We start from the raw sequence: 27,256 nt of genomic DNA on the forward strand, positions 1-27,256 counted from the left end.
GTGCCCACGCAGTGAGGTCCAGTGTCAAGGAGGGGGTGATCCAGGTGAGGGGCACGGGGGTCCGCTGGACAGGTGTAGGAGGGGGTGAGGAGGTTGCTGGATCTAGGCCGCAGCCGTGGTCTCTCCCCCGAGTCTAATGGCTAGAGAACGGGGTGATTGGACGGTGGCGCCCCGGGGGGGGGGTTGGGACCGTGATAGGACGTCGGAGGAATGGTGGTCCTGCCTGGAGGTGGGCCGGTGCAGGCCTGGGGGAGGGGGGGCTGGGAGGGACCGGGTCCTGGTACTAACCAGCGGAGGGGGGCGGACGGGTGTGGATTGTGGCCGCAACTGGGTGGACCAAGATGGCCAACGGACTAGCAGGCTGTCCCGATTCTCAACTCCCACGGTGTCTAGGTCCTGTTCGTGAATGGTGGGGTAGGATCCTGATGCTACCTGCTGGGGGAAGTCCGTGGATGAGCTCCGGGTGGAGTTGGTGGGCGCTGCTGCACAGGGTGGACCAAGATGGCCGACTGGCTAGGCCCGAGCCCTGGGCTTGCCTGATGCTAAGCTCCTAGAGCTTAGCTCCTAGGTGCTGAGGTCCCGTCCGTGGATGGTAGGATTGCCCTGGATGGATGGGGCGCCCGGGCTTGCCGATGAGGCTGGGGGTGAGTGGCGACAGGCACTGGGGGCTGGTCGGAGCCGTGGTGTGTGCTGTGAATTGCTCCGGGAGGCTGCTGTGCACAGCATTCAGCGGGCCGAGGCGGCGTAGGGGAATCATTCCTCATAGGTACTAACTAATCGTTGGTGTTCTCCAATCATCTTCCAGGATGGCATACCTGAGAGAATGATCAAGTAACCGCAGGCCTACCTCTAGAGTGAGACCACAGTCTGTAGCACCTTACGGCCGAAGGCCAAGTCTTGCTGTGACAACACTTCTACACGGTACGGTTTAAGTCTTGCTGTGACAACACTTCTACACGGTACGGTTTCAGAAAGGTGTCTTGACTGGACCAGGTTGCTGCACTGCTAATTTGTTCCCAGGAGGCTTCAGCCTTTTCTGTCCAAGATGTTGCCAGGGCTCTGGTTGAATGAGCCTTTATATTTGCTGGTGCAGAACTCTCATATGATAAGGAAATAGCTTGTCTAATCCACCTAGAGACTGAAGCTTTAGATGCTTGGAGTCCATTTCTTGGTCCAGAATATAGAACAAATGGTTGGAACTCCTGAACGCTTTTGTCCTTTGCAAATAGGTGAGAAGATACCTCCTCCCATCCAGACAATGACATTTCTTTTCTATTTCGTTCCTAGGGTTATCACAAAAAGATGGCAAGGTTATGTCCTGTGCCCTATGAAATAAGGATGCTATCTTTGGTAGATATAATGGATCTGGCCTGAGTATCCATTATATTCTGGATCAACAGAAAGGGTTCTTTTATGGACAAATATTCAAGGTGTCCTACCCTCCTAGCCGTGATAATTGCTTAAAAAAAAAAAAAGCAAGACAATTTTAAAGGTTAGGCATTCAAAGGAAACCACCTCTATTGGTTTGATTGGATGTTTAGAGAATGCCTCTTACACCTTCGTTGGGTCCCACGGCGGGAACCCTTCTTTTGTGACAGGGGTAACTCTTTCCCTGCCTAACCAAAAACCACTTAATCAAAAGAATCTTTTGCTAATCTCGCATCAAGATAACCTGAAAGTGCTGCAATTGGCACTCAAAGGGTGCCAACCCCCATCCCTCCTCTACACCATCCTGGAGAAACTCCAGGATTATCAGAACAGAGGTAGAAGTTACGGGTTTCTGTCTACACCATGTACAAAATGTTTTCCATACTTTAGAGTAGATCTTTCTGGTTACAGGTTTTCTGCTCTGTCAGAGCAGCCCTTTTGTTTCTGGCCCTCACTAGCCAGACGGATAGCTGGAAGAACCTGGCCTTGGGTGTAGTACTGGACCCTGCCTGAGGAGATCTGGTAGGAACGGGAGCTTCCAAGGCATTGTCACTGCCCGGGATTTCAGGGTCGCAAATCAGGTCCTCCTCGGCCACCATGGTGCAATCAGGAGGCGACAGCCTGACGATTGTCTGAGTTTCTGACGAACTTGTGAAATTAATGGCAGAAGGGAAAAGGCGTATGTCAACCTGAACTGCCAAGTCTGAGTCAGGGTGTCTAGGCCCTCTGACACCTTTTTTCTGGAAATTGAGAAGAAATGCTTTACTTTCCTGTTTTGCTTGTTGGCAAATAGATCTATTTCTGAATTGCCAAAGCGTTGTACTAAAGTCTGAAATACAACCGGGTTCAGCTCTCACTCCCCCTGCCTTATCGGCTGGCGACTGAGGAAGTCAGCTTCCTGGTTGCTCGTCCCTTTTATATAAACAGCTGATATCTTTCACTTCGTCCGAGTCCAGGATCTCCTTGGATAGGTCTAGGAGTAGTTTGGATCCTCGATGATTCCAGTAAGCCACAGCGGTGGTGTTGTCAGAGCTGAGCTGAACCTCCCTGCACAGGATATCTTTCTTGAAGGCCTTCAGGGCCTCACGTACTGCCCTGAGTTCTCTGTAATTGGGTGACATCAGATATACCGTACTGTTCCACGTACCCCGTGTCTTGGCCTTCCCTAGAGGGGCTCCCCATCCCCAGGTGCTTGCATCCGTGGTGACTCTGGGGGTAACCTTCTGAGCCCAAGCATGCCTTCCCGTAGGTTGCTGGGGACTATCCACTGCTCTAGGGAGGACTTTACCTGGGGGGGGGGGGGGGGTAAGGACTCTCTCTTGGTCGAAGGATTCTTCTTTTCCACACAGACCATTTTCTCCACTTTGTCTTCTGGCAGAAAGGGCTTTTGTAGTCTTGTGTCCACCAAGTAACCTAGAAAGGTCTTTACCTGTTCTTGTTTGAGCGGCAATTTTTCAGTGCTTACTATCCAGCCCAACGACCCTAGGACAGATATAACCCTTTTGGTGCTTGTCCTGACCTGAGCCGCCGAGGAAATGAAGATCAGCATGTCATCTAGGTAAGGAATCAGCATTATACCCTGGAGATGCAGGAAGGCTACTGCTTCGGCTAGGATTTTTGTAAAAATCCTTGGGCTGGCTACTAACCCAAATAGAGGGGCTCTGAACTGCCAATGAAAAAACACTTCTTTGGTGACTACCACAAACCTCAAGTATGCCTGATGTGCTGGGTGAATTGGGACACATAAGTAAGCATTCTCGAGGTCCAAAGTCATCAAAGCCTCTTTTAGGAGATTCTTGGGCCCCAAGTAGAGAACCTCTTGTATTCCAGGAACTTGTTCAAATTTCTGAGATTTAATATGAGGCGGTATTTTCCTCATGGTTTGCGAACGAACACATGGGAGTTGAATCCCTGGTACTGTTTTTGCTCCAGGCCGTTTTCGCCAGCTCCTGGATTGCCTCCAGAAGGGCTTCTCTTTTTAAAACATCCATAGGAGGATGTGTTAAAGTGACCATTGAAGGGGGCTTTGACGAGAACTCCAGGTGGTAGCTTTCTCATAAAATATATGACAGATATATTGTTTAATATTTTCTCCCAATGGGAGAAAAAAAAATAGACAGGCAGGCCCCTAATTTTGCCTCTTTGGTGCTGATGCCGGGGGAGGAAGACAGCAAATTGCTCCTTTGCCTTCCCCTACTGTTACCCTATTTCTTACTGGGCTCTTTTTGGCTCTCTGCTGAATTTGCCCTGGGGGGGGGGCAGACTAAAAATTGTTTTGAATTTTTCCTTTTTGGGCTTAACTGGGATTTTTTCCCCTTTTTAGATGTTATGGACAGACCTACAGTTCATCAGGTCTTTTATACTACCTGCATCCTTACAGGAGAGGTCAGACTTTTTGGCAACTTGAAAGCGCAGCATCAAACTTCGGGAGCTTAAAGAAGGTCTCATCACCCTCCTTGAACATGAGTTTGAATGGGACCTCGGTAGCTTCTCCCCACAATAACCACATTTTTTAGAGGAGCTAGACCTTGCTGCGGCAGAAGGCTGCCTATCAGGGCTCCGCTAGGGGAATCTGCAAGAGAGAAGAGGGAGACCACTAAAAGTCACTCATCCTATCCCGACTGCGGGCTTAAACACTAAAGGGGGGGGATATAGGCAACAAAGGGAAACCCACACGGTCCAATGACCCTCTGGGTAGCCTGGGTCCCTTACCTGCCTTCCCCCAAGGGAGGTACTCACCAAGCCCTGACTTTGACTTCCCCGCAGTCCCAGTTGACATCTCTTCCTTCTTCATGAGGTGGTTGGCACGGTCTCTAGCTGCTGACACAGTTTGTTCTGCTGGTACAGCTCGCAAACCGATCCCAGCCTCTTTGCTCTCTCTCCCCCCCACCACGCCCTACTTCCAGGTCGCGCTGCTCCTCCAGCACTGCCCGCCTTCCTGTGATGTGGCCGGGACCTCGGCTGTCCAGAGAAAAGCTTGGAGCTCACACTCTTCCTCCCCAGCTTCTCCGAATACCCAGCACAGAATGTCAGGATCGGGGGGGGACAGGAGCACAAGAGAGCAGTCGGGTGGCGGTCTATAGCACTGCATCGACGGTTCACACTCCCCTTCGACCGGAACGTTGGTGCAGTCTTGAGGCAACCTCTGAGAAGGACAAGCCTGCAGGTTGGTTCAGCCCTCCCTGGCTTCCCTATGCCTACCTCACAGGGGAACCATCTGACCCTCCCCGGTCATAAGAACATAACAAACGTTATGTCCACTGAAGGGACAAACACAATCAATACTGAGGGGCAAGAGGAAGGGTGTGGACTTATAACTAGCTGTCAATTGACTGTTTCTGGCAGGGAGGAGCCTCTCATCTCTCAGGTGTGCCTTCCTGGAAGGTGATTGGAGAAAGAGTGCTTTAATCTGTTTTTTTACATTTTTGTCTATAAAATGCATTAAAAATCATATTTAAAAGACAATATCGCCAAAAGAAAGCATAGTTTGTCCTCTGAGCCCTGAGCTGCCGTCTTTCTGTGCTATGAAAATTAAGGTGACCTTGCTTCTCTGCACTGGGAACCGAGGCACCAAACACCGCTAATGGCTCGGTTCTCACTCCTCCCCGAGCAGAGAGATGCTGCCTATCAGTCAGCATCTCTCCTGTTTTGATCCTCCATGTTCATTGGAGCGATGAGCTGTGGAGGGGCGGGGAGCAGCCATCTCAGCGGCTCGCTGAGCCGCTGTGACTGCCATCAATCAAGGCAGCTAGCGGATCCAAACTTAGGAAGTCGGGATGACTCGCTGCCCTGACTGATGGCAGTGACGTCAGCGAACTTCAGACTGCTCTCCGCTGAAAACAGGTCACAGGAGTGAAATGAATTGCACTCCTGTGACCCAGAGGAGAAGCCCAGCCTAAAAAAGCTCAGGCTGGACTTCTCCTTTAACCTAAAAAGTACCATGAATTGCTATCAGGCTCCTCCAAATTCCTTTTTTTGTTGCCGTGATACAACTTCCTGTTAGAATGTGGCTATGTTTATTTTCCATGGTCCCACTATATGTAAGAACATAGCTACCCTTTTTTTGATCACTCCCGAAATGGATTAGAAAGTGTGAACACCATGTGATTTGTAGTGTGCATAGAGCAGTGCGCATGACCGAAACTAACCAGCACCGCTTGATGCAAACAAAACAGAAGCGGGGGGGGGGGGGGGGCTTTGAGTGCATTACAAGGCAGAAATGCACAGTAAGACACGAACTAGATTCCAATAGAGGCCACTAGGTAGTGGATTTGTACGGATTAATTTTAAGAACAAGGGTATAGTTTACTGGCCTGCCCCTTACTGCCTTTCACAGAACTCATACAATTATTGTCCCAAACTGCATTGCATTCTGGGAACAGGCAGAGGGATTCTTTCACAGAACATGATGCATTGTGGGACAATAATAGTTCTGTGAATGGTGTAGAGGGCAGAGGGGGGTTAGTGAGAGGTGCAACTTTCTTCCTTCGTCATGGCTGCTGTTAAATCACAGCACTGGAAGACAGGCATTTGGACAGTATCTGGTGACTCTAAAAGAGACCAAACAAAGATTTTTTTTTTGCAGAAGCAGTCATCTGCAAAGCAAAGCAGAATTTAACGGGATAAGCTCCTAAACCTGACGGACTGGCTATTGATACATTTCTAACCCATATTGACCCTAGCATTCTTTTTTCTGTCCTTGCCATAGCACTGATTATTTTTAAAACATTGCAGGTAAGTCCAGCATCTCTGGCGAAGACAAAAGCAAGGGAAGGGAGAAAACAGTGCACACCTTTGGTGTATTAAAAAGATCAAAGAGCTTTAATAAAAACAACATATTATATACTCACAAATTAAAATGTGAGAGGGTATATAGGCCACGAGAAACAGCCAACTCAACACAGTAAGGATAGATAAGTCGCCAATGTCGGGATCACTGTGTGGCCAGCTGACAGGTGAAGAGCTAGGCTGGATGCAAGAAGTCTGCTCCCACAGAGTACTGAAGTGCAGAGCTGAAGAAGAGGAGTCCTCGAAACGTGTCCTGTGACCCCATTTTCACAGAAGACCACCGTCCACTGAGTGCAGTCCTTGGGATTGAGCGAACCAAGTGAGCGGCTGTTGGGCTACCTGCTCAGTAGTTCACTTTATTGCTGTATTTGGATTTAGAATTTGAGGTTACACTATTGCTTTTTCTCTCTTAACCCCTGAACACTGAGCGGCCGCACATATGCGGCCCTGTTAAAACAACTTACCATGTGGAGAGGGCGCTTCCAACACGGTAGCCGTTACCAGAAAGTTCCTGATGCATACTTGCGATTGATAGTTTTCTGATCATGGGACCGCTGTGACAGCCAATCACATCGTCACATGACCCAAATGCCCGCTTCCCAGCTTTTAGAACTCTTGAAGGGCAGGGAGGTGGTCAGCGTGAAGGAGGTTAAGATTGTGCCCCTTTTCCCTACTCTACTGGAGCACACAGTGCATGTTATAACTGATTGTCATACCAGTTAGTTGGGTTCTCTTATGCCCACAACACTCTGGCTATAGTGTGCTGAGTGCTCCAGCTCAAAATGGCATCCAGCACATACTTTGTCTTGGCATGCATGCACAGACATCATGACATTACTAGTAAGCAAGGCTCTGTGTATCAATGCGGATGGCAGTAAAGCTGCATCCAGGGGGTTTTGTCATTACAGTCAGAGGTCTGCATTTCCCAATCTTGTTCCTTGCTGGTCTAGGAAGTCTACTTGCATCCCACCTTACATACAGTAATCTCACAAAAGTGAGAACACCCCTCACATTTTTGTAAATATTTTATTATATCTTTTCATGTGACAACACTGAAGAAATTACACTTTGCTACAATGTAAAGTAGTGAGAGTGTTACAGCTTGTATAACAGTGTAAATACTGTTATGGAAGCGACAACTGCTACCAAAGGGATTCTAAAGCCCACAAGAGGAACAGGAGGAAGAGGAAAAGGAAAATACAAGAGTGCTGGGGACAGAGGAGAAACGACCAGGGCCAATACCCAGAGCCAGCGGAGATGACAGAAATAATCTCCCCACTATCATCTGAGACAGTTACATCAAAGACCTACCCAAGACGAATCTACTTATAAAATCAACGAAAATGCCCCCTTTCCGAAAAAATAGATGGTTGGGGGTCTTCTTAGACCTGGTTCAAGATGACCTTACTAAGGTGAATTGGCAAAGAGGAAGAAAAGACAACCTGGAACCTGAAAAACGACAGGCCTTACGAGAGCTGAAGGAGGCACCAAATTTGGTGATCAAAAAAAGTGACAAGGGCGGCAATGTGGTATTGCTCTCAACAGAAGACTATGAAAATGAGATAAAAAGACAAATAAATAGGCAGAATTCAGTCCCAAGACTCTTAACATAGTATAGTACAACCATCCCTAGAGTTCAGAAGAAGCAAGAAATGGAGATGGGGGACTTTTAAGGTACATAGAGAATGAACATGCTAGAATCTAAAAATCTGTGTTATACACTGTATTTTTCACTGTTTAAAAACTTCCTGCTAACCTCTTTACCTCTAAACCCAATGAACTGAATTTTAAACTTATGTTTGCGCAGGAAGCCGGCCTCTTTTCGGAATGAGTATGAGTATCTGAAAGTGAAGGAGTTTAAAACCCCTACCATCTACATCATTCCTAAAGTCCATAAATCCCTGACGAACCCACCAGGCAGGCCAATCGTTTCTGCAATGAAGGGTCCTCTGGAGAAAATTGGAAGATACTTAGATGCCCTACTGAAAGAAATGGTCTTTGAGTTACCCTCATACATTAGAGATACCCTTGATGTATTAGCAAAAATTGAAGAGGTAACCGTATCTCCTGGAACTCTCCTGGTAAGCATTGATGTAGAGTCTCTTTATACATCTATACCCCATGAATGGGGCTTGGCAGCAGTGGCACACTTTCTTGACCAGAAATTTCAACATATGGGACCTCAGAATGAGTTCATCCTTGAGATGCTGCAGTTTGCCTTGACTAATAACTGCTTTGAATTCCTAGGGGTCTATTATAGACAAATACAAGGCACCTCCATGGGGGCCCCTTGGGCACCTGCCCACGCATGTTTACATCTTGGTTATTGGGAAGAGGAAGTTGTCTATTGCTCTGAATCTTATCTAGACCATGCCAAATTGTGGCTAAGATTTATTGATGATGTCCTGCTGCTGTGGCAGGGGTCTGTCGAATCCCTTGAAGAGTTCTTGAGCGAACTGAACGAAAACAGCCATAATATACGCCTAACATTCACCTACGACTTGAGCGAAATTTCATTTCTGGACCTCCTAATAAGGATAGATGGTGACCATCTGTCCACGAAAATGTTTCGTAAAGCAACAGCAGCAAACACCCTTCTTGAGGAAACCAGCCATCTTCCTAAGTCCTTGGTCAAAGGTATACCAACGGGGCAGTTTCTGAGAATTAGACGCAACTGCTCACTGGATCAAGACTATCAGGCTGAATCAAAGCAACTCTATAAAAGATTTAGAGAAAGGGGTTACCCGCATAGATCTTTAAAGAAATCAAGAAAACGAGCATCCGCAATTGACCGGAAAGAACTGCTAATACCAAAGAATGACCAGGATGCTAACAAGAGCCTTTCTGATCAAGTGAAAATCATCACCACGTTTGGTACACAGTGGGAAGATGTGCAAACAATCTTGACTAAACATTGGCACGTATTGACTCGAGCTCCCCAGATGGCTTCTATAGTTGGCCCTAAACCCTTCATGGTAGCAAGAAGAGCCAAAAATCTGACTGATGAACTCGTCAGATCTGAATATACCAGACCTAATCCATTCAATTGGCTCACGGACCTGCCTCCATTGCGAGGGATGTATGCTTGTGGAAAATGCCATATTTGTAGATTTGTAGGTAGATCTGACTCATTTACAGATGCAACAGGAAGAAAATTAAACATTTCATTAACTGCAATACTACACGAGTACTGTATATGCTGGAATGTCCCTGTCAAACTGTATATAGGCAAAACAAAGTGTCCCTTAAAGGTCCGTATAGGGGAACATCTCAAGTATTTGTTCCCCAGATGACAATACCCCTATAGGAGAACACTTTTCAAAATATCACAATAGGGAACCAAACAGACTCAAAATTAAGGGGTTGTATGCCTTAAAACTCCCAGTAAGAAGAGGTGACTTCGACCTGGTACTTCTTCAAAAAGAAAAGGAGTGGATTTTTCGGCTGGGGAGGCTCGCGCCGAATGGATTAAACACCGAGCTGAATTTACAGGTATTCCTGACTCCGTAAGTTGATCTCGATCAAATTGATCGATTGTCAAAATATCATACTAAGCCTCAGTTTGTACAAATGTATCTGTATATAGGTTTACACTCACATCTTAATACAACTACTATTGAATTTAAGAGATGTGACTAAAAGCATATAATGTCAACTTTTGAATGGCAATTTTACTTTATACATCAATGATTATATACTATGAACTGCAATAGTCATATACTGCCACAAGATGGCAGCGGTGTAAAAACACTTTTTCCTTACAGCAGTTTGAATTCCCCTATGGGGTTAACATGACCATGTCTAGGCAGGAAGTGATGTAACAGGAAGTAATTCCCTGAGTGTCACTCTGAATGTCTACATAAGGATTCTGTCCATGCAAACACTTCACCCTGAAGAAACCCACGTCACAAGTGGGTGAAACATGTCGGTCACATGGCCTCTGCCAATAGCCAACCTGGGCTTTTCATCACTCTTTAGCCCTCATCCTATCTCCGCAAACTGGAAGTAAATGGCCAGGCGGCCCCATGCTGGTTTTGAGTGCATAACATCCTGTGCGTGTCGCCAGGACTAGGAATACAGAGATTCGCATCCTGCACACCTGTGGACCCCTGCAAAGCATTCTGGATTCACCACCTTGTTGCTGCAATTGAGGACCAATCTAATATCGTCTAAACCAGTGGTCTCAAACTGGCGGCCCTCCAGCCGTTACGAAACTACAAGTCCCATGAGGCATTGCAAGGCTGACAGTTGCAAGCATGACTCCCACAGACAGAGGCATGATGGGACTTGTAGTTTCGCAACAGCTGGAGGGCCGCCAGTTTGAGACCCCTGGTCTAAAAAGTGAGTCTCTTTTCAACTGGTATATCCAGCAAGTGATCACAACCTGAACATTTTTTTGAGGCTCTGTGTTTTGACTCAGCTGACTATGTTTTCCTATCCAACCTATATGCGGTGCTATCTTTAATGTTTCATAGAAACATGGTGCTGAATGGCTAACAGGCTTGTTGTGGATCTATTGTTTCTCCTTGACTCAAGTCGCATGCTTGCATCATAGCGTGCTGCATTTTTTTTTTTTACTATTTTTATGATTGACAGTACTACATCCAGAAATCAAACCTGTCTTGTTCACTAACTAGCAGGGATACTTTCTAGCCAGAATTGCATTTGTCTGTGATGACCAATGCTTTTTTCAACATTGTAAAGACTTTATGCAGCAGCTCTACAGGCATATAGGGAGTCTGGAGGTCCATGGTTAAGCACAATACGGGTACCGACTTGTACTACCAAGGTTTCCCAGAACTCACCTCGCCTAAACATATGTAAGCATTATTTATTAAGTCACACTTAATAACTTGAGATGATTGACACATGTGGATGACTGGGATATGGCTGAGCTCATGGGCATGCATTTTTAAGTGACAGCATTGTCAGTTTTTACTATGTGCAATCTCCTATTGTTTATGCTTTCCTTTCAATTATTTTTTTTTTCTACTAATTGTTCTAATAAAGTTATATCAGGTTAAAGTGCAGTTTGTTCCTTTTCCTTCACCGTAGGTAAGGACACCTTGGGTCCTATTCCCACTCCCCTTTTATTCTAAATTTAATTTCCCCCTCAAAATAACTCGCACAGCCATTAACATCTAAACTGCTGGCAACAAAAGTGAGTACAACAAAAGCCTGCACTGACATGGGACTCCTAGTTGCATAATGGAACATGAAATAACCTTACATCACATCATGCCGAGGAATGGTAAGCTAAAGATGGGGTACTGGTAGGCTCCATAAACAGATCCATGCAAATAGAAGAGATGGCTGTGTAGGAGTCCAACCTGTGCCAAATTAAAATTAAAACAAAAGACAGCAGAGAGAAGAACCCTGCGATTTAAAGTAGTTGTAAACTATCATCTTGTAAAACAGCCCATTCAGTTTAAATTTAAAGCAAAAGGCAAAACATTTGTGTATAGATATAAAAAAGCCATTATAAATACCCCCCCTCCTTTTTATAAGGGATCACATACCCTCTGCTCCCTCTGTTCTCAGCTGCATAAGAGCTGGGGGGAGGAGATTCAACAGTAAACTGAGCATCTCAGTGAATGGCTGTGCAAGGGGGGCATGTCAGGACAAGTCTGATCATTGGAGGAGAGCAGGCTGAGTTCCGAGCACAGCTAGCAAACTGTCCATGGTGAGTTCTCCTGCTTAGTGTGGTCAGGCAAGCAGAGGGATTGGCAGGAACACCAGGTATTTCACAGAAAGGAAGCAATACAAAAAGAATAGGATATGTATTAATCTAAGTACAGTGGCTTGCGAAAGTATTCGGCCTCCTTGAACTTTTCAACCTTTTGCCACATTTCAGGCTTCAAACATAAAGATATAAAATTTTATTTTTTTGTGAAGAATCACCAACAAGTGGGACACAATTGTGAAGTGGAACGAAATCTATTGGATATTTTAAACTTTTTTAGCAATTAAAAAACTGAAAAGTGGTGCGTGCAAAATTATTCGGCCCCTTTACTTTCAGTGCAACAAACTCACTCCAGAAGTTCAGCGAGGATCTCTGAATGATCCAATGTTGTCCTAAATGACTGATGGTGATAAATAGAATCCACCTGTGTGTAATCAAGTCTCTGTATAAATGCACCTGCTCTGTGATAGTCTCAGGGTTCTGTTGAAAGCGCAGAGAGCATCATGAAGACCAAGGAACACACCAGGCAGGTCCGTAATACTGTTGTGGAGAAGTTTAAAGCCGGATTTGGATACAAAAAGATTTCCCAAGCTTTAAACATCCCAAGGAGCACTGTGCAAGCGATCATTTTGAAATGGAAGGAGTATCAGACCACTGCAAATCTACCAAGACCTGGCTGTCCCTCTAAACTTTCAGCTCAGACAAGGAGAAGACTGATCAGAGATGCAGCCAAGAGGCCCATGATCACTCTGGATGAACTGCAGAGAACTGCAGCGGTGGGAGAGTCTGTCCATAGGACAACAATCAGTCATACACTGCACAAATCTGGCCTTTATGGAAGAGTGGCAAGAAGAAAGCCATTTCTCAAAGATATCCATAAAAAGTCTCGTCTAAAGTTTGCCACAAGCCACCTGGGAGACACACCAAACATGTGGAAGAAGGTGCTCTGGACCGATGAAACCAAAATCGAACTTTTTGGCCACAATGCAAAACGATATGTTTGGCGTAAAAGCAACACAGCTCATCACACTCAACACACCATCCCCACTGTCAAACATGGTGGTGGCAGCATCATGGTTTGGGCCTGCTTTTCTTCAGCAGGGACAGGGAAGATGGTTAAAATTGAGGGGAAGATGGATGCAGCCAAATACAGGACCATTCTGGATGAAAACCTGTTGGAGTCTGCAAAAGACCTGAAACTGGGATGGAGATTTATCTTCCAACAAGACAATGATCCCAGACCTGAATCCAATCGAGAATCTGTGGAAAGAGCTGAAAACTGCTGTTCACAAACGCTCTCCATCCAACCTCACTGAGCTCGAGCTGTTTTGCAAGGAAGAATGGGCAAGAATTTCAGTCTCTCGATGTGCAAAACTGATAGAGACATACCCCAAGCGACTTGCAGCTGTAATCGCAGCAAAAGGTGGCTCTACAAAGTATTAAGGCAAGGGGGCCGAATAATTTTGCACGCCCCACTTTTCATTTTTTTATTAGTTAAAAAAGTTTCAAAAATCCAAAAGATTTCGTTCCACTTCACAATTGTGTCCCACTTGTTGGTGATTCTTCACAAAAAATAAAAATTTTATATCTTTATGTTTGAAGCCTGAAATGTGGCAAAAGGTTGAAAAGTTCAAGGGGGCCGAATACTTTCGCAAGCCACTGCACATGGTACAACAGGCACATATCAGGAATATGAAATGCTGGGGCAACATTTACACTTGCTTTGGCTTCAACAAGGCTTCGGACAGGCTTTGTTAAAGTTCTCTGAATGCTAGTCAAAGCTCTTGTCACTAAATAGGATTTTTAAGTCATACTTACCTGTAAAATCCTTTTCTTTGAGTACATCATGGGACACAGAGTCAGGCCAATATTCATTACCTGCTGGGTTGTACTTCATCATTAGGTGAATGGACACTAGTAGACCAAAGGTCTTCAGACCGGAAGTGATCCCCTATATAACCCCTCCCATATAGGAAGCACTTCATCCTCAAAAAAAGAGGGGAGGGATCTCTGTGTCCCATGATGTACTCAAAAGAATTTTACAGGTATGATGTAAAAATCCTATTTTCTTTTTTATACATCATGGGACACAGAGTCAGGCTAATATTCATTACCTGCTGGGACGTCCCAGAGCAATAGCCTTGAGGGGAGGGAGACACCCTGCCAAACAATAGCCATCAGAACTTATACGGCAGCCAGCAGTACACTGCGGCCGAAAGCCGAATCCTTGGCTGCTCGAACATCAACTTGATAACATTTTGTGAACATATGCACTGAAGACCAGGTAGCAACCTTACAAATCTGAGCCAGATGCCTGATAGCGAAAATCCCAGGAGATTCCTACACCCCTGGTAGAATGAGCTCTCACCCTAAAGGGAGGAGCTTTATGTTTCAGAACATAGCCCTGAATGACCAATTGACGGACCCAATTGGTAATGGAAGCTGCCTGGTCCTTTTGGTCAAACAAAAAAGTCTGATCCTCGGATCTCCGAAGATCTAGACAAATAAACCTTGACTGCCCGGACAACGTCCAAAGAATGCAGTCATCTTTCGCCGAACGAGGCTGAGAGAAAAAAGAAGGCAAAATAATGTCCTGATTTAAATGACAGGCCGAAACCACTTTTGGCAAAAAGGATGGAACAGGTGGTAACACGACTCTGTCATGGTGAAGGATCAAGTACGGTTCCTTGCATGAAAGGGCCGCCAACTCCGACACCATTCTAGCCGAGGTGATAGCCATCAGGAAGGCTAGCTTGCGTGACAGCAAGTCTAATGGAATTTCCTTAATAGGTTAAAATGGTTGCTTCTGTAACACAGACAGCACCAAGTTCAAGTCCTAATGGAGGGGAAGCAAGCGACTTGCCCCTTGCATAAAAGGTTCTGATCAGTGAATGGGAGGCTAAAGGCCTTTGGAAGAATACTGATAGGGCCGAAACTTGACCTCTGTAGTCAAAGCCTATTTGATTTCCACAGCTGACTGTAGAAAAGAGAATTCTCCCAATCACATATTTCCGAGGATGCCATTTTATGGCTTCACACCAAGCAATACAAGTCTTCCAGACCTTATGATAAATCTTCCTAGTGATTGCTTTTCTAGCATTGACTAGAGTGGACACCATTGGTCCCGAGATGCCACAGTCCTTTAACACCCTGGCTTCAATAGCCATGCCGTCAAATTTAGAGACTGTAAATTGGGGTGGAGTCAAGGACCTTGAGACAGTAGATCGGGGCAACGTGGAAGCGTCCATGGCCCGTCTATTGTCAGTCTTACAATCTCCGGGAACCAGGGCCTTCTGGGCCAGGCTGGTGCCCCCAGAATGGCTGGTATCACCTGTGGAAGGAGAGGGATTGGAGGGAAAGCATAAACCAGAGAGTACTGGCTCCATGGAACTATCAGAGCATCTGCTCCAATTGCCAGAGGATCTCTTGTTCGAGACACAAAATGCTGTAAGCTTGTTGTTGAACCTGGATGCCAGTAGGTCGACCTCTGGCCATCCCCAACGTTGGCAAATTTCCTGGAACACCTCTGGGTGTAGGGACCATTCCCCGGGCAGATCTGCTGGCGGCAGGGTCTGCTCTGTCCCTGACTATTTCCCCTGAGCTGTGAGCCCGTCTAGGGTCGCTCCCCAGCCTGAGAGACTGGCATCTGTAGTCATACTCTCCAAGTTACCGGGAGAAAGGATTTTCCCTTTCGCAGGTTCTGATCCTGCAACCACCAGTTTAGGCTTAAGCATGCCTGAGGAGATAAGTACATTGGATAATCCAGGGCTTTTCTTCCTCTGTTCCAAGCCAACAAGATGTCTTGTTGTAAAGACCTGGAATGGAACTGGGCATAGGGCACTGCCTCGAAGGATACCATCCTTCCTAGAAGAGTCATACAGAGCCGAATGGAGGGTAGTCTGGTGCCCCTTATCTGACTCACCTGATCCTTCAGGGCACAGATCCTTACGGGTGGCAAGAATACTCTTGCTTGGACCGTGTTTAGAATCAGACCTAAATATTTTAGACTTTGAGCTGGTCTCAAGGCTGACTTTTTGGTATTTGTGATCCAGCCTAAGCTTTTCAAATACCTTACTGTGTATATTATGCTCTGTTCTAGAGCCTGTACTGAGTGATCTCTGAGCAGGAAGTCATCCAGATACCTGAGCACCAGGATCCCTTGAGCCCTTAAGCGACTCAGTACTGGTGCTAGGACCTTGAACACCTGGGGAGCTGTAGCAAGCCCAAAGGATAGAGCCACAAACTGAAAATGACGTTCCTCTACTGCAAAACATAGGAACCTCTAATGAGGCTGAAAGGTACGTGTAGGTACACGTCCTTTATATCCATGGAGGCTAAAAATTCTCCCCTCTGGAGTGAGGTTACTACTGAGCGGACAGACTCCATCCGAAAGGACTGTATCAAAAGGTACTTGTTCAGGGATCTTAGGTCCAAAATGGGCCTTGTGTCCCAGTTTGGTTTCTGAACCGTAAATAGGATTGAGTAAAACCCTGTGCTCCTTTAGGATACCGGAACCTCTACAATCACTCCTTGATGCACTAGATGATGTAGTGCCTGAAGCAATACATTTCTTTTTAGATGATCCGAGGGAACGCTGGATCTTAGAAACCTCTGAGGGGGCACCCTCGTAGCTCCAGCTTGTAACCGTGAGATATAATTGAAGTGACCCACTCGTCCTGAATTGTTGTTTTCCAGATGTCCGCAAAGTGCACCATCCTTCCCCCCACCCGATGGAGTGGGGGCACCCCCTCAAAAGGAGGGCTTGGTGCTGGTTTTAGAAGAATTTTGGACCCAGGGCCTTTTTCTGGCCCTGGCCTTGCGGCTTGCCCTTAGCGCCCTGTTGGCGGCAGAACCGCCCTGACACAGACATTTGAGGAAGCAGTCCCTGGGTTTTTAAACGAGAGACATTAGGTGCTTTTCTTCACAGGAAGTAGAGAACTCTTCTCTCCAGAAATCTTTTGGATATATTTGTCCAAGTGATCACCGAATAAACGTTCCCCATGAAATGGGAAACCAGTCAATAACTTTTTACAAGGAAGCTCGGCTGACCAGTTCTTAAGCCATAAAAGTTTGAACATATGTACAGGCAAGAGAGGCAGATGAGAAACCTGCTGTATTGAATCTTTTAAAGCATCAACAGCAAAACACAGCGCTTGAGGAGCTTTCAGACAGATCATCCTCCTGGTTAGGCCTATCAGGCCGTTTGACCTGATTCTTTACGGACTGGTAAATACCAATTTCTGCAACAGCTGGCTGAATAGTTGAACTGGCCAAGGAAAAGGAAGCTTCTAATAATAATTCCAATTATCTACCGGACAAGTTAAGTTCTTGTTTAAGGAAGAAACTGCTCTGCATCTATGGCTGGCATGCTCCATTTTTTTTTTAACAAACTTTTCATCCATGGGATATAAAAGGGAAAACATTTTAGGAGGCAAAAAAGTCCTGTCAGGTTGTTCCCAATCAGCATACACCGCCTGTTCCATCAGGGGGTGTAGCGGGAAAGTATGTGCGACCTGGAAAGGTCTCAGAGATCCCAAAGAGGACCAGGGGGGCTCAGTCACCTCTGCAAGAGGCAACAAAGGCAGAACGAACCATTTCGGTCAGAGTCTGGATCAAAAACCTCTGTGACTGAGAGGCAGACATCGAGTGGATATCTTCTTGTCCAGATTGCTCGGAAGCAGACTCATCTGCCGGGCACTCCACCGAATCCTGAGCTTTAAGCTCTTCCCCATCCTCAACCCATCCCTGCTCCAGACGAGGAGACTCCGGGGAGGGGGGAGATCTGTCAAGCTTCCTGCCACCCTACGGGATGGAGGCAATCATGCCGGCAACCCCGTGTTCTAACCCGGCTAGGGCTGAGGACAGTTCATCCTTCAAGATAAAGGGTGAAGCAGCAGCGTTGACTGTAGGCACAATACCAGATAGGCACAGCGGCTCAGATTGCCCGGGAGCCTCTGGTCTTTCAGGGGATACAACACTAGGGATACTACTAGGTTCATCAGAAACTAATGATGACAGAGGTGTGCCCTTCCCTGTGGTGTTAGTCCTGCTCCTCTTTTTTGGAAGACATTCAATGTCTTCCAAAAAGACATTACGCAAAGGTTTCTTCACAGTAAGAGCTGTGAAAATGTGGAATAGACTCCCTCCAGAGGTGGTTCTGGCCAGCTCAGTAGATTGCTTTAAGAAAGGCCTGGATACGTTCCTAAATGTACACAATATAACTGGGTACTAACATTTATAGGTAAAGTTGATCCAGGGAAAATCAGATTGCCTCTTGGGGGATCAGGAAGGAATTTTTTCCTCTGCTGTAGCAAATTGGAGCATGCTGTGCTGGGGTTTTTTGCCCTCCTCTGGATCAACTGAGGGTATAAAATTGGGTATATTGGATTGTACGATATGTTTTATTTTATTTATTTATTGTTTTTAAGGTTGAACTGGATGGACTTGTGTCTTTTTTCAACCTAACTATGTAATGCCTGCAAACAGAGTACTTGGGTGTAATTAAAACATGTCAGAAGGGAGACCCTTTAATAGGCTCATCAAGCACCTATGCAACAATCCTGCTAAGCACCTTTAGCCTGCTAAGCAACACTTGGTGACTCACCTGACCCGGGTAAGGAAAAATGAACCACTGCAAGTGTTTGTTCAGAGCCTGCTCTATGTCCCACAGCTGCCTTCTCGAAGCACCACATGCTTGGCCTGCGCAGCTTAAATAAGTTGGGTGTGCGCCGGAACGATCCATTTGTGTGTGCGCACGCATGTGCGCGGTCCCGGCGAGCGGGCGTGACTGTATTCGCGTACATCGCAAATCTTCATGCGCCCTGATAAAGGCTACGGCGCATGTGCGAGTGAAGCCACGTGCATCATGGCCACCAAACAAACTGCTGAGTCCAACGGCGCTCTTGCGAACGCACATGCGCCATGGCGAACCAAGGCAAAATGGTGCACCATCATACAGGTAAAAAACAGCCAGACACACCCAAAACCTTGCATGATCTTGAGTCTTCTTTGCGAGGCTCAGGTACCATTTATCTAAGCATAAAAGCCTGTGTCAAATGTATCTGATCGGTCAATCCCTTGATTAATTTTTGGAACCGTTTGTGGGACTAGAGACCTGGAGCTCAGAGAGCTCAAACAAACCGTGCCATCCACCTTACAGACACAAAAAACTGAAGTGCTTCCTGTATGGGAGGGGTTATATAGGGGATCACTTCCTGTCAGAAGACCTTTGTTCTACCAGTGTCCATTCACCTAATGGAGCCTGACTAGCCTGACTCTGTGTCCCATGATGTATGAAAAAGAAAAAATGGTTAGCTTACAGTCCTGTTTACACCTCAAAGCGTCTTCAAAGCCTCCATAGAAGTCTATGGCAAAGCTCTCTTGAAGCCCCATGAAGCTTCATCGCAGCTCCATAGAAGCACCAAGCAAAAGCAGGTGTGAACAGGACAGTAAGCTGACCATTTTATTTAGTGACAGGAGCTTTGACTGGCATTCAGAGAGCTTTAACAAAGCGTGTCCGAAGCCTTGTTTTGAAGCAAGTGTAAACTAGCCCTTAGTATGTGGGGAAGGCAGGGAAGCAGTCTTCTTTTGTGTTTTGTTTAAGCTGGGGGAATGTGACCATGTTTCAGGTTACACCCCAAATATGGGTGTAGCATGAAATCTGGTTAGAAAGATGGAATGCCCTTTTAACGCTAGCAACACTGAAGAAAAAAATAGTTTACCATGATTTAAAGAGGAACTGCAGTCTGCTCACATAATTTGTAATAAAAACATCTTGGCCATTCTGAAGCTTCTCTCCAACCACTTTGCATATTATTTTATATATAACTGTGATTCTGTACTTGCCAAATATTCTGCCACAATCTCCCTCCACCGAGTCTGGCTGCATCCATTTTAACTATGGGCAGCTGAAGTTGCTGCCTGTTCACTTCCTGGATTTACACAGACACACAGAGGTACACCTCCAGCTCTAATTATGACTCACCCCCCTCCCTTCTTGGCATACTCTCACGAGAGAAAGAGAGAGAGAGGGAGAGATGCGAATGATGTCATAAGCCTAGGTTAATGACCAGAGAAGAAACAGGAAGTGGGCTGTATAAGGTATTTACTGGCAGAAAAAAATGTTTTACTATCCAAAGTAAAAACAACAAGGGCAGAAAATTTAATAGATGGAAAGTTGAAAAAAAAATTACAGAAGGTCCGCTTTAAGCATCATTTACAATTTATGCCAAAAAAAAGGGCAAAAAGGGGAAGAAGTGATACAAAAAAGTGCTCATTATGAACTGGCGCATCAAGGAGACAAGAACCTTCAAATACATATACTGTAACGATCAAGTTAGTCAGTGATCATCATCAAGGAAACCCATGTCCAAAACCAATGAAAAATGCACCAACTAGTACAAAAAATTCAATAGAGATATAAATTGCTTATAGGAGACACTTGCAAAAGTGAAAGACAGTTTATCTAAGGCTGAGAATAGCTTTTCTTGCAATGTCCTATACTCTCATGAAATCCCAGTAAGTGCTCAGGATCAGCAGGGGGAGATAGCGAAATCCAGCAATTTCCCCATGACAAGTGCCAGAAGCTGTAGGCAGAGTGATCCTCAGAGTATCATTAATACTTTTCCTGTTGGTTTCAGTTTTTGACAGAATGGGTTTCCTTGAAGATGACCACTGACCAACTTGACGATTCCAAGTATCTAAAGATTGCTGCCCCTAATGATTAGAGCTTTTTTCTTACTAGCATATTTACGCATTAATATATTCATATTATCCTGCAATATTAACATTAGGTTGCAGCGCCCTCTTAGCTTTTGTTCTTTTTATTACAGAGTGGTTGATACTAGACCATTTGTTTGTGGAGCTGCAAGACCTTGACACGTGTTGCTACATGGACATTATAAATTGATTCATTTAGTTTGCTGTCCTCCTGCAAACTACTTTTTCTGTACATTTAAACACATTTCTCTTCTTTAATTACAGTTTATGCAATACACCTAACTTGATCAACCAGAGCAATGATAGAGAAACAATCTCAGGTAATGGGAAAGAAACTGGAAAATTGTATACTCACCTTTCCGTAATTTTCCTTTCAGGTCTCATCTTCATAGCAGCATACACTTTGGGTTGCGACTCCGCCCCCAGAACCTGATAGGACCACATAACTATACGTTGACGAGAAGGTCCCCGCCCCAGTATTCTCATATATATATATATATATATATATATATATATATATATATATATATATATATATATATATATATATATATATATATATATATCTATATATATCTCATCTCATCTCATAAGGGTGGGCAGTTGTATGCTGCCATGAAGATGTGACAGGAAAGGAAAATTACGGAAAGGTGAGTATACAATTCCGGTTTACTGTCGAATCATGGCAGCATACACTTTGGGGAATAACTCGCAGACTGGGTGGGAATGCAAAACAAGTTTATTAACAGGGAACGCAAGAGTTGGCTTGGATAACGGTTTTTCCGAAATCCACTGTTGATAGGCGTGAGGAATCCACCTTATAATGAGATATGAAGGTGTTTCTGGAAGACCAGGTGGCCGCTCTACAGATGGTTTCCGCCGAGACTCTACAATAGGCTGCCCATGAGGTTGCCACTGCCCTGGTGGAATGAGCCTTCAAACCCTCTGGAATCTGTAAAGTACTCAACGAGTAGGCCTTTTTGATGGCCTTCACCAGCCATGAAGTGATGGTACGAGCGGATGCCGCCTGACCTTTCTTAAAGCCGTGTGGGATGAGTAGGAGGTTTTCCGTTCTCCTAATAGGCTTGGTTGCCGAAAGGTATTCCAAAATGTTGCCCTTGACATCTAGCGGGTTAGGGTCGCCCTGATCCGTAACAAGGGCTAGGAGATTGATTTCTTGATTAAAGTGGAAAGGAGGAGGATACCTTAGGGATAAAGTGATCTGAAGGCCTTAGGACTATTCTGTCCGGGTAAATGATCAGGTATGGCTCCTTAGCCAGCAAGGCTTGCATCTCTGAGACCCTCTTTGCTGATGTTATGGCAAAAAAAAAAAAAAGAGACTTTTAGCGTCAGGTCCCAGAGGGAGATCCTTTCGAGCGAGAAGAAAAGTTCTTTAGATAAGGCTTCCAAGACAATTGAGAGATCCCATACCGGGAATGAAGGTTTCCTGGGGGGGGGGGCTTAGTTTTAGGCAGGCTTTCCGAAACTGAAAACAAGGGGGTTATTTGCCCACTCGACTCCCTTCAAGGCGGAAAGGGCTGACACTTGGACTTTTAAAGTGCTGGACCCAAGACCTTTCTCTAGGCCTGACTGCAGAAACTCCAAAACCTGTGACACTGGTGGAGAAGATGAGTCCCAGCCTTGCTGTTGTGCAAAGGTAACAAACTTTTCCCAGACCCTCCTGTAGGTGCTGTTGGTGGTAGGCCTTCTGGCCTGTAGTAATGTATCTACTACCCTCTGGGAACAGCCCTGATCTAGAAATCTAACCCTCTCAGCCTCCTGGCCGTTAGATGTAGCTTCTCCAGGTTCGGGTGAAGTAGCTGACCTTGAGAAAGCAAGTCTGCCGATAACGGGAGAGGAAGTGGGTCTGCCGTGTTCAACTGTAGGAGGGTAGTGAACCATGGCCTCCTCAGCCAAAAGGGGATCACAGCCACTACCAGTGCTGCTGATCTCTTGAGCCTCAGAAGGAACCTCGCTATGAGGGGAGTCAGGGGGAATATGTAGCCTAGACGAAAGTTCCAGAGGGGTTGGAGGCAATCTTTTCCCTCCTCTGAAGGAAAGGGAATCCTTGACAAGAACCTCTGGCACTTTGTGTTTGCTGGTGTTGCTGCAAGGTCTATGTCCGGTGGACCCCAGGTCTGAGATATGAGGGTGAAAGCTTGGGGACTTAGAGACCACTCGTTGTTGGAAATAAAGCTCCTGCTGAGTGAATCGGCCAGGAGGTTCTGGATGCCCGGGACATAAGCCGCCCTCAAATCCAGCAGGTTCAGCTGTGCCCATTCCATCACAGGATGGACCTCCTGCATCATGGAGGTGCTTCTGGTGCACCGCTGCCTGTTGATGTAGGCGACAGCCATCCTGTTGTCCATTCTCAGGAGGACTTGCTTCCCCCTCAAGTGAGGGCTGAAGGCCAGGAGGGCTTGTAAAGCTGCCTTCATTTCCAACACATTTGAGACAGATTCCCGAGCCCTGAATGGCCAGCGGCCTTGAAATGTTGATAGTGTGCCCCCCACCACTCCAAGTTGGCATCTGAAGTCACTATATCTTGAAGGGGGTGACTATATGTTTGCATCTCTTCAAGTTGCAAGGCCGTGTCCACCACCGTAGTGATTGCTTGACCTCCTCCGAGTAGGAGATCGGTTGGGAAATCAAAGCCAGCCAATGCTTCCAATCCCTCGTTGTCAGACGGGGAATCCTGCTCTCTTCATGTAATCGGGGGGAGCAGGTGAGGCACTTTGGGTTGAAAACTCCGTCTCTGGAGTTAAGACTTGCGGAGTTGAAACTCCAGCAGATTCCCTGGCATCCAGTTCTTTTTCTTTGGTGGCTTCCTCGAAGCACCTGCGACAGGCGAGTTTGTCTGGGAGGGCGGTAGCCCCGCATACCCAGCAAGCGTTCCCAGAGGGACGAGAGTGGTGCGCTGGACACGGATGTCTGCGCGCAGGGGATCTTCTGCGGTAGGAGTGGCTGTGTCTTGAATAAGATTTGGATCGACTCCTTCTGCGACTCCCCCTGTGGCCCCAGCGACTTCTTCTGTGATTTGAGCGGCTTCTCCTGTACGAGGTCTCTCTGTGTCTTGAGTTGGACGACTTGAGGACCTAATAGGTCTGACCAATTTAGGCAGCGTTAGTGGCATCCTGCTCTCTTTTTCAATCTTCACTACTTACCAAGGTAAATCCTCCCCCTTACCTATTAGGCTGACGGTGATCTGCTGGGGCAGCGGCCTCCATAGAGAAGGAGTAGTGGTAAATCTAGGGAGACATGCAAGAAAAGGCAGAAAGAAGACAAGTCACAGGACAGCCACTTACCTAAGTAGAGGGTGCGCTAGGACTTCAGTGAGAGCAAGAAAAGGCAGTCCAGATATACAGACACAGGCAGAAGCAGTGAATTCAGTCTCTGGGGCCTTTTAAAACTGTCGCCATGGTCACAGAGGCCATATATATATATATATATATATATATATATATATATATATATATATATATATATATATATATATATATAAGTTCCACACTACAATTATCACATGCAGTACTTTACGGGACAATTACAATGTAAAGTATAAATACTACCTCCATCTGCTTTTTGTTCTTCATCGTCTGTTAAGTCAATTACAGCCATGGGTTGCTTATCCTGTTCAAAATTGAAGAAAAAAAAAAAAAGAAAAAAAGTAAAAAAAAAACTTTAAAAACCGGGAATGACACATTTTGTCAATACCTGTACAAAACCAAAATTAAACACATCTTATCCATAGTACTGAACTTTCATTTTTATTTGCAGCTTGCTACCAAATATAAGTATGTGCTGTACATACCAGTGTTTTATTTCTATGCTCCTTGATAGATTCCATTATTTTACGAATGGCTAGACAAAAGAAAAATGGTATTAGTACAAACTGCAGCATTTTTAATGTTTAAATAAACCTGTACTGGAGTTCAAATTACAGTATCTCACAAAAGTGAGTACACCCCTCACATTTTTGTAAATATTTTATTAGATCTTTTCATGTGACAACACTGAAGAAATGACACTTTGCTACAATGTAAAGTACTGAGTGTACAGCTTTTTTAACTGTAAATTTGCTGTCACCTCCATATAACTCAACACAGCCAATAATGTCTCAACTGCTGGCAACAAAAGTGAGTACACCCCTAAGCCTCGGTTCAAACCAGAGGCGGCACAACTTGCAGGTCGCCTCACCGAGGCGACCTGCACACGACTGCCGGGGCGACTTGCAAAACAACTTCTGTATAGAAGTCTATGCAAGTCGCCCCCAAAGTCATACAGGAACCTTTTTCTAAGTCGGAGCGACGATTAGAACGGTTCCATTGTACAGAACGGGACGCTACTTGTCAGGCGACCTAGGTCGCCTGACAAGTCGTCCCAGTGTGAACCGAGGCTAAGTGAAAATGTCCAAATTGGACCCAATTAGCCATTTTCCTTCCCCGTTGTCATGTTACTCGTTGGTGTTACAAGGTCTCAGGTGTGAATGGGGAGCAGGTGTGTTGAATTGGGTTTTATCACTGTCACTCTCTCATACTGGTCACTGGATGTTCAACATGGCACCTCATGGCAAAGAACTCACTGAGGATCTGAAAAAAGGAATTGTTGCTCTACACAAAGATTGGAAAAGGAATAGGAATCGCGTTAAATACCGATATACATACATGTACTCAATATCTCAGCAATAAATTCCTGAATGTATATCACGTGAAATGTGAACAATTTGAAGGGTGTCGTAACACCAAGAAATGTTGAATTAATATTATAAACAATTAAAAATAAACATGAGTCCAAAAGCATAAAATGTCTATCACCCATGTGATAAATAAATGTGAAAAATCCATTAAAAAAAATTGTGCAATCCTTGATAATGTAAAGATAGTGCTTGATCCACCACCAAAGGATGTAGGTTGGCCGCTTACCAGAGACTCGCGATCCCCCACTACAGAGGATCAGAGAGAGCCTGAATAGGAATCAATCCTGTTCTGGATATGATGCTACACCTTAACAAGTTAAGGCTTTGGCTTATCGGATATGGTCCGGAGGATTGATTCCTATTCAGGCTCTCTGATCCTCTGTAGTGGGGGATCATGAGTCTCTGGTAAGCGGCCAACCTACATCCTTTGGTGGTGGATCGAGCACTATCTTTACATTATCACGGATTGCACAGTTTTTTTTTATGGATTTTTCACATTAATTTATCACATGGGTGATACAGACATTTTATGCTTTTGGACTCACGTTTATTTTTAATTGTTTATAATATTAACTATTCAACATTTTTGGTGTTACGACACCCTTCAAATTAATCACATTTCACGGGATACACATTCAGGAATTTATTGCCGAGTTATTGAGTACATGTATGTATATCAGTATTTAGCGCAATTCTATTCCTTTTCTATTTGTAATATACTGTGTTTATGTTGCGCAGAGGAATTGCTGCTTTATAGTTCGCACAACTATTTAGTTTCACTTTTTAGGATTTTGATATTTTTACCAGAGCGCAGTTTCTTCCCCCTTTTTCTATCTACACAAAGATTGCCTAGGCTATAAGAAGATTGCCAAGACCCTGAAACTGAGCTGCAGCACAGTGGCTAAGACCATACAGCGGTTTAATAGGACAGGTTCCACTCAGAACAGGCCATGCCATTGGCCAACCAAAGAAGTTGAGTGCACGTGCTTAGCGTCATATACAGAAGTTGTCTTTGGGAAATAGAGGTATAAGTGTTGCCAGCATTGCTGCAGAGGTTGAAGGGGTGGAGGGTCAGCCTGTCAGTGCTCAGACCATACACTGCATCAAATTTGTCTGCATGGTTGAAACCTCTTCTAAAGATGAACAAATAGCAAGACACCTGGTAAAGGCACAGTGGACAAACCCCTTAGGGTCTTTAATAGACAGACCAAAGCATGAGGCATATAAAAAGGTATAAATTTATTAAGAAATCGCAATAATAAACATATGGAAAAAGTGCATGATACATAAAAGCAATAGCTGATACCATCACGCCGTCGACGCGCAACATGGCACCTATTGCGCTCCAAACTGGAGTGCACAGCGGTGGAGACTTCCAGTTTGGATCGCAGGCCGCGCCATTTTGTGCATCGGCGGCGTGATGACGCAGGACGAGACCCTGCCCCTCTTGGGGGCAGGCTCACGCTGCGCGCCGTCTCGCCGGGGGACTCTGGGAGTTATATTTCGGCTGATTCCACCACACTACTCCTCCCATTTACTGCGCAAGCTGATTAACAATGTGAATGGCCACCAGCTTCTTCAAACCGGCTCATATATCAGCCCTCTGTAGACCAGGTCTCTCTGTAGATGCTGAAGGAGCACATGGGGAATGTGCAGCACACTCTCTACTTCTATATCTCTCAGATATGTTGTACCACTGTCACCTTATCAGTAGTATACCCTAACTTCATAGCTGCAAATCAGCTGTTAGGATGGTCACTTAGTGCTTTATTTATCGTTTGTGCACTTTGAACGGACTATTACAATTCTACTGTTCTATACTTCTAATTCAGCTAGACTGGCCCAGTATAAGCAGGAGCTATCTGGCTCCACTGGCTTGAGTCCTCGTAGCGAAGCAAGTTTTGCCCTGTTTATGGCCCTGAGACTGTTGTGCCCTGCAGATA

At 45.5% G+C, this 27,256-nt stretch overlaps 1 protein-coding gene across 7 annotated transcripts in view; it reads right to left on the reverse strand.

Annotated features, from left to right (window-relative positions):
• Nucleotides 1–27,256, reverse strand: part of ATF7IP2 (activating transcription factor 7 interacting protein 2) — a 589,221-nt gene that overhangs the window by 61,963 nt on the left and 500,002 nt on the right. For all 7 annotated transcript variants that reach the window (XM_073591216.1, XM_073591215.1, XM_073591213.1 and 4 more), the window contains 2 exons: nucleotides 24,429–24,478; nucleotides 24,187–24,247 (listed from right to left, as the gene is read on the reverse strand). In XM_073591216.1, the coding sequence (XP_073447317.1) occupies nucleotides 24,187–24,247; nucleotides 24,429–24,478 (111 nt within the window). The remainder of the gene's footprint in view (nucleotides 1–24,186; nucleotides 24,248–24,428; nucleotides 24,479–27,256) is intronic.

The sequence above is a fragment of the Aquarana catesbeiana genome, linkage group LG06, assembly GCF_042186555.1.
Source record: "Aquarana catesbeiana isolate 2022-GZ linkage group LG06, ASM4218655v1, whole genome shotgun sequence".
NCBI lineage: Eukaryota > Metazoa > Chordata > Amphibia > Anura > Ranidae > Aquarana > Aquarana catesbeiana.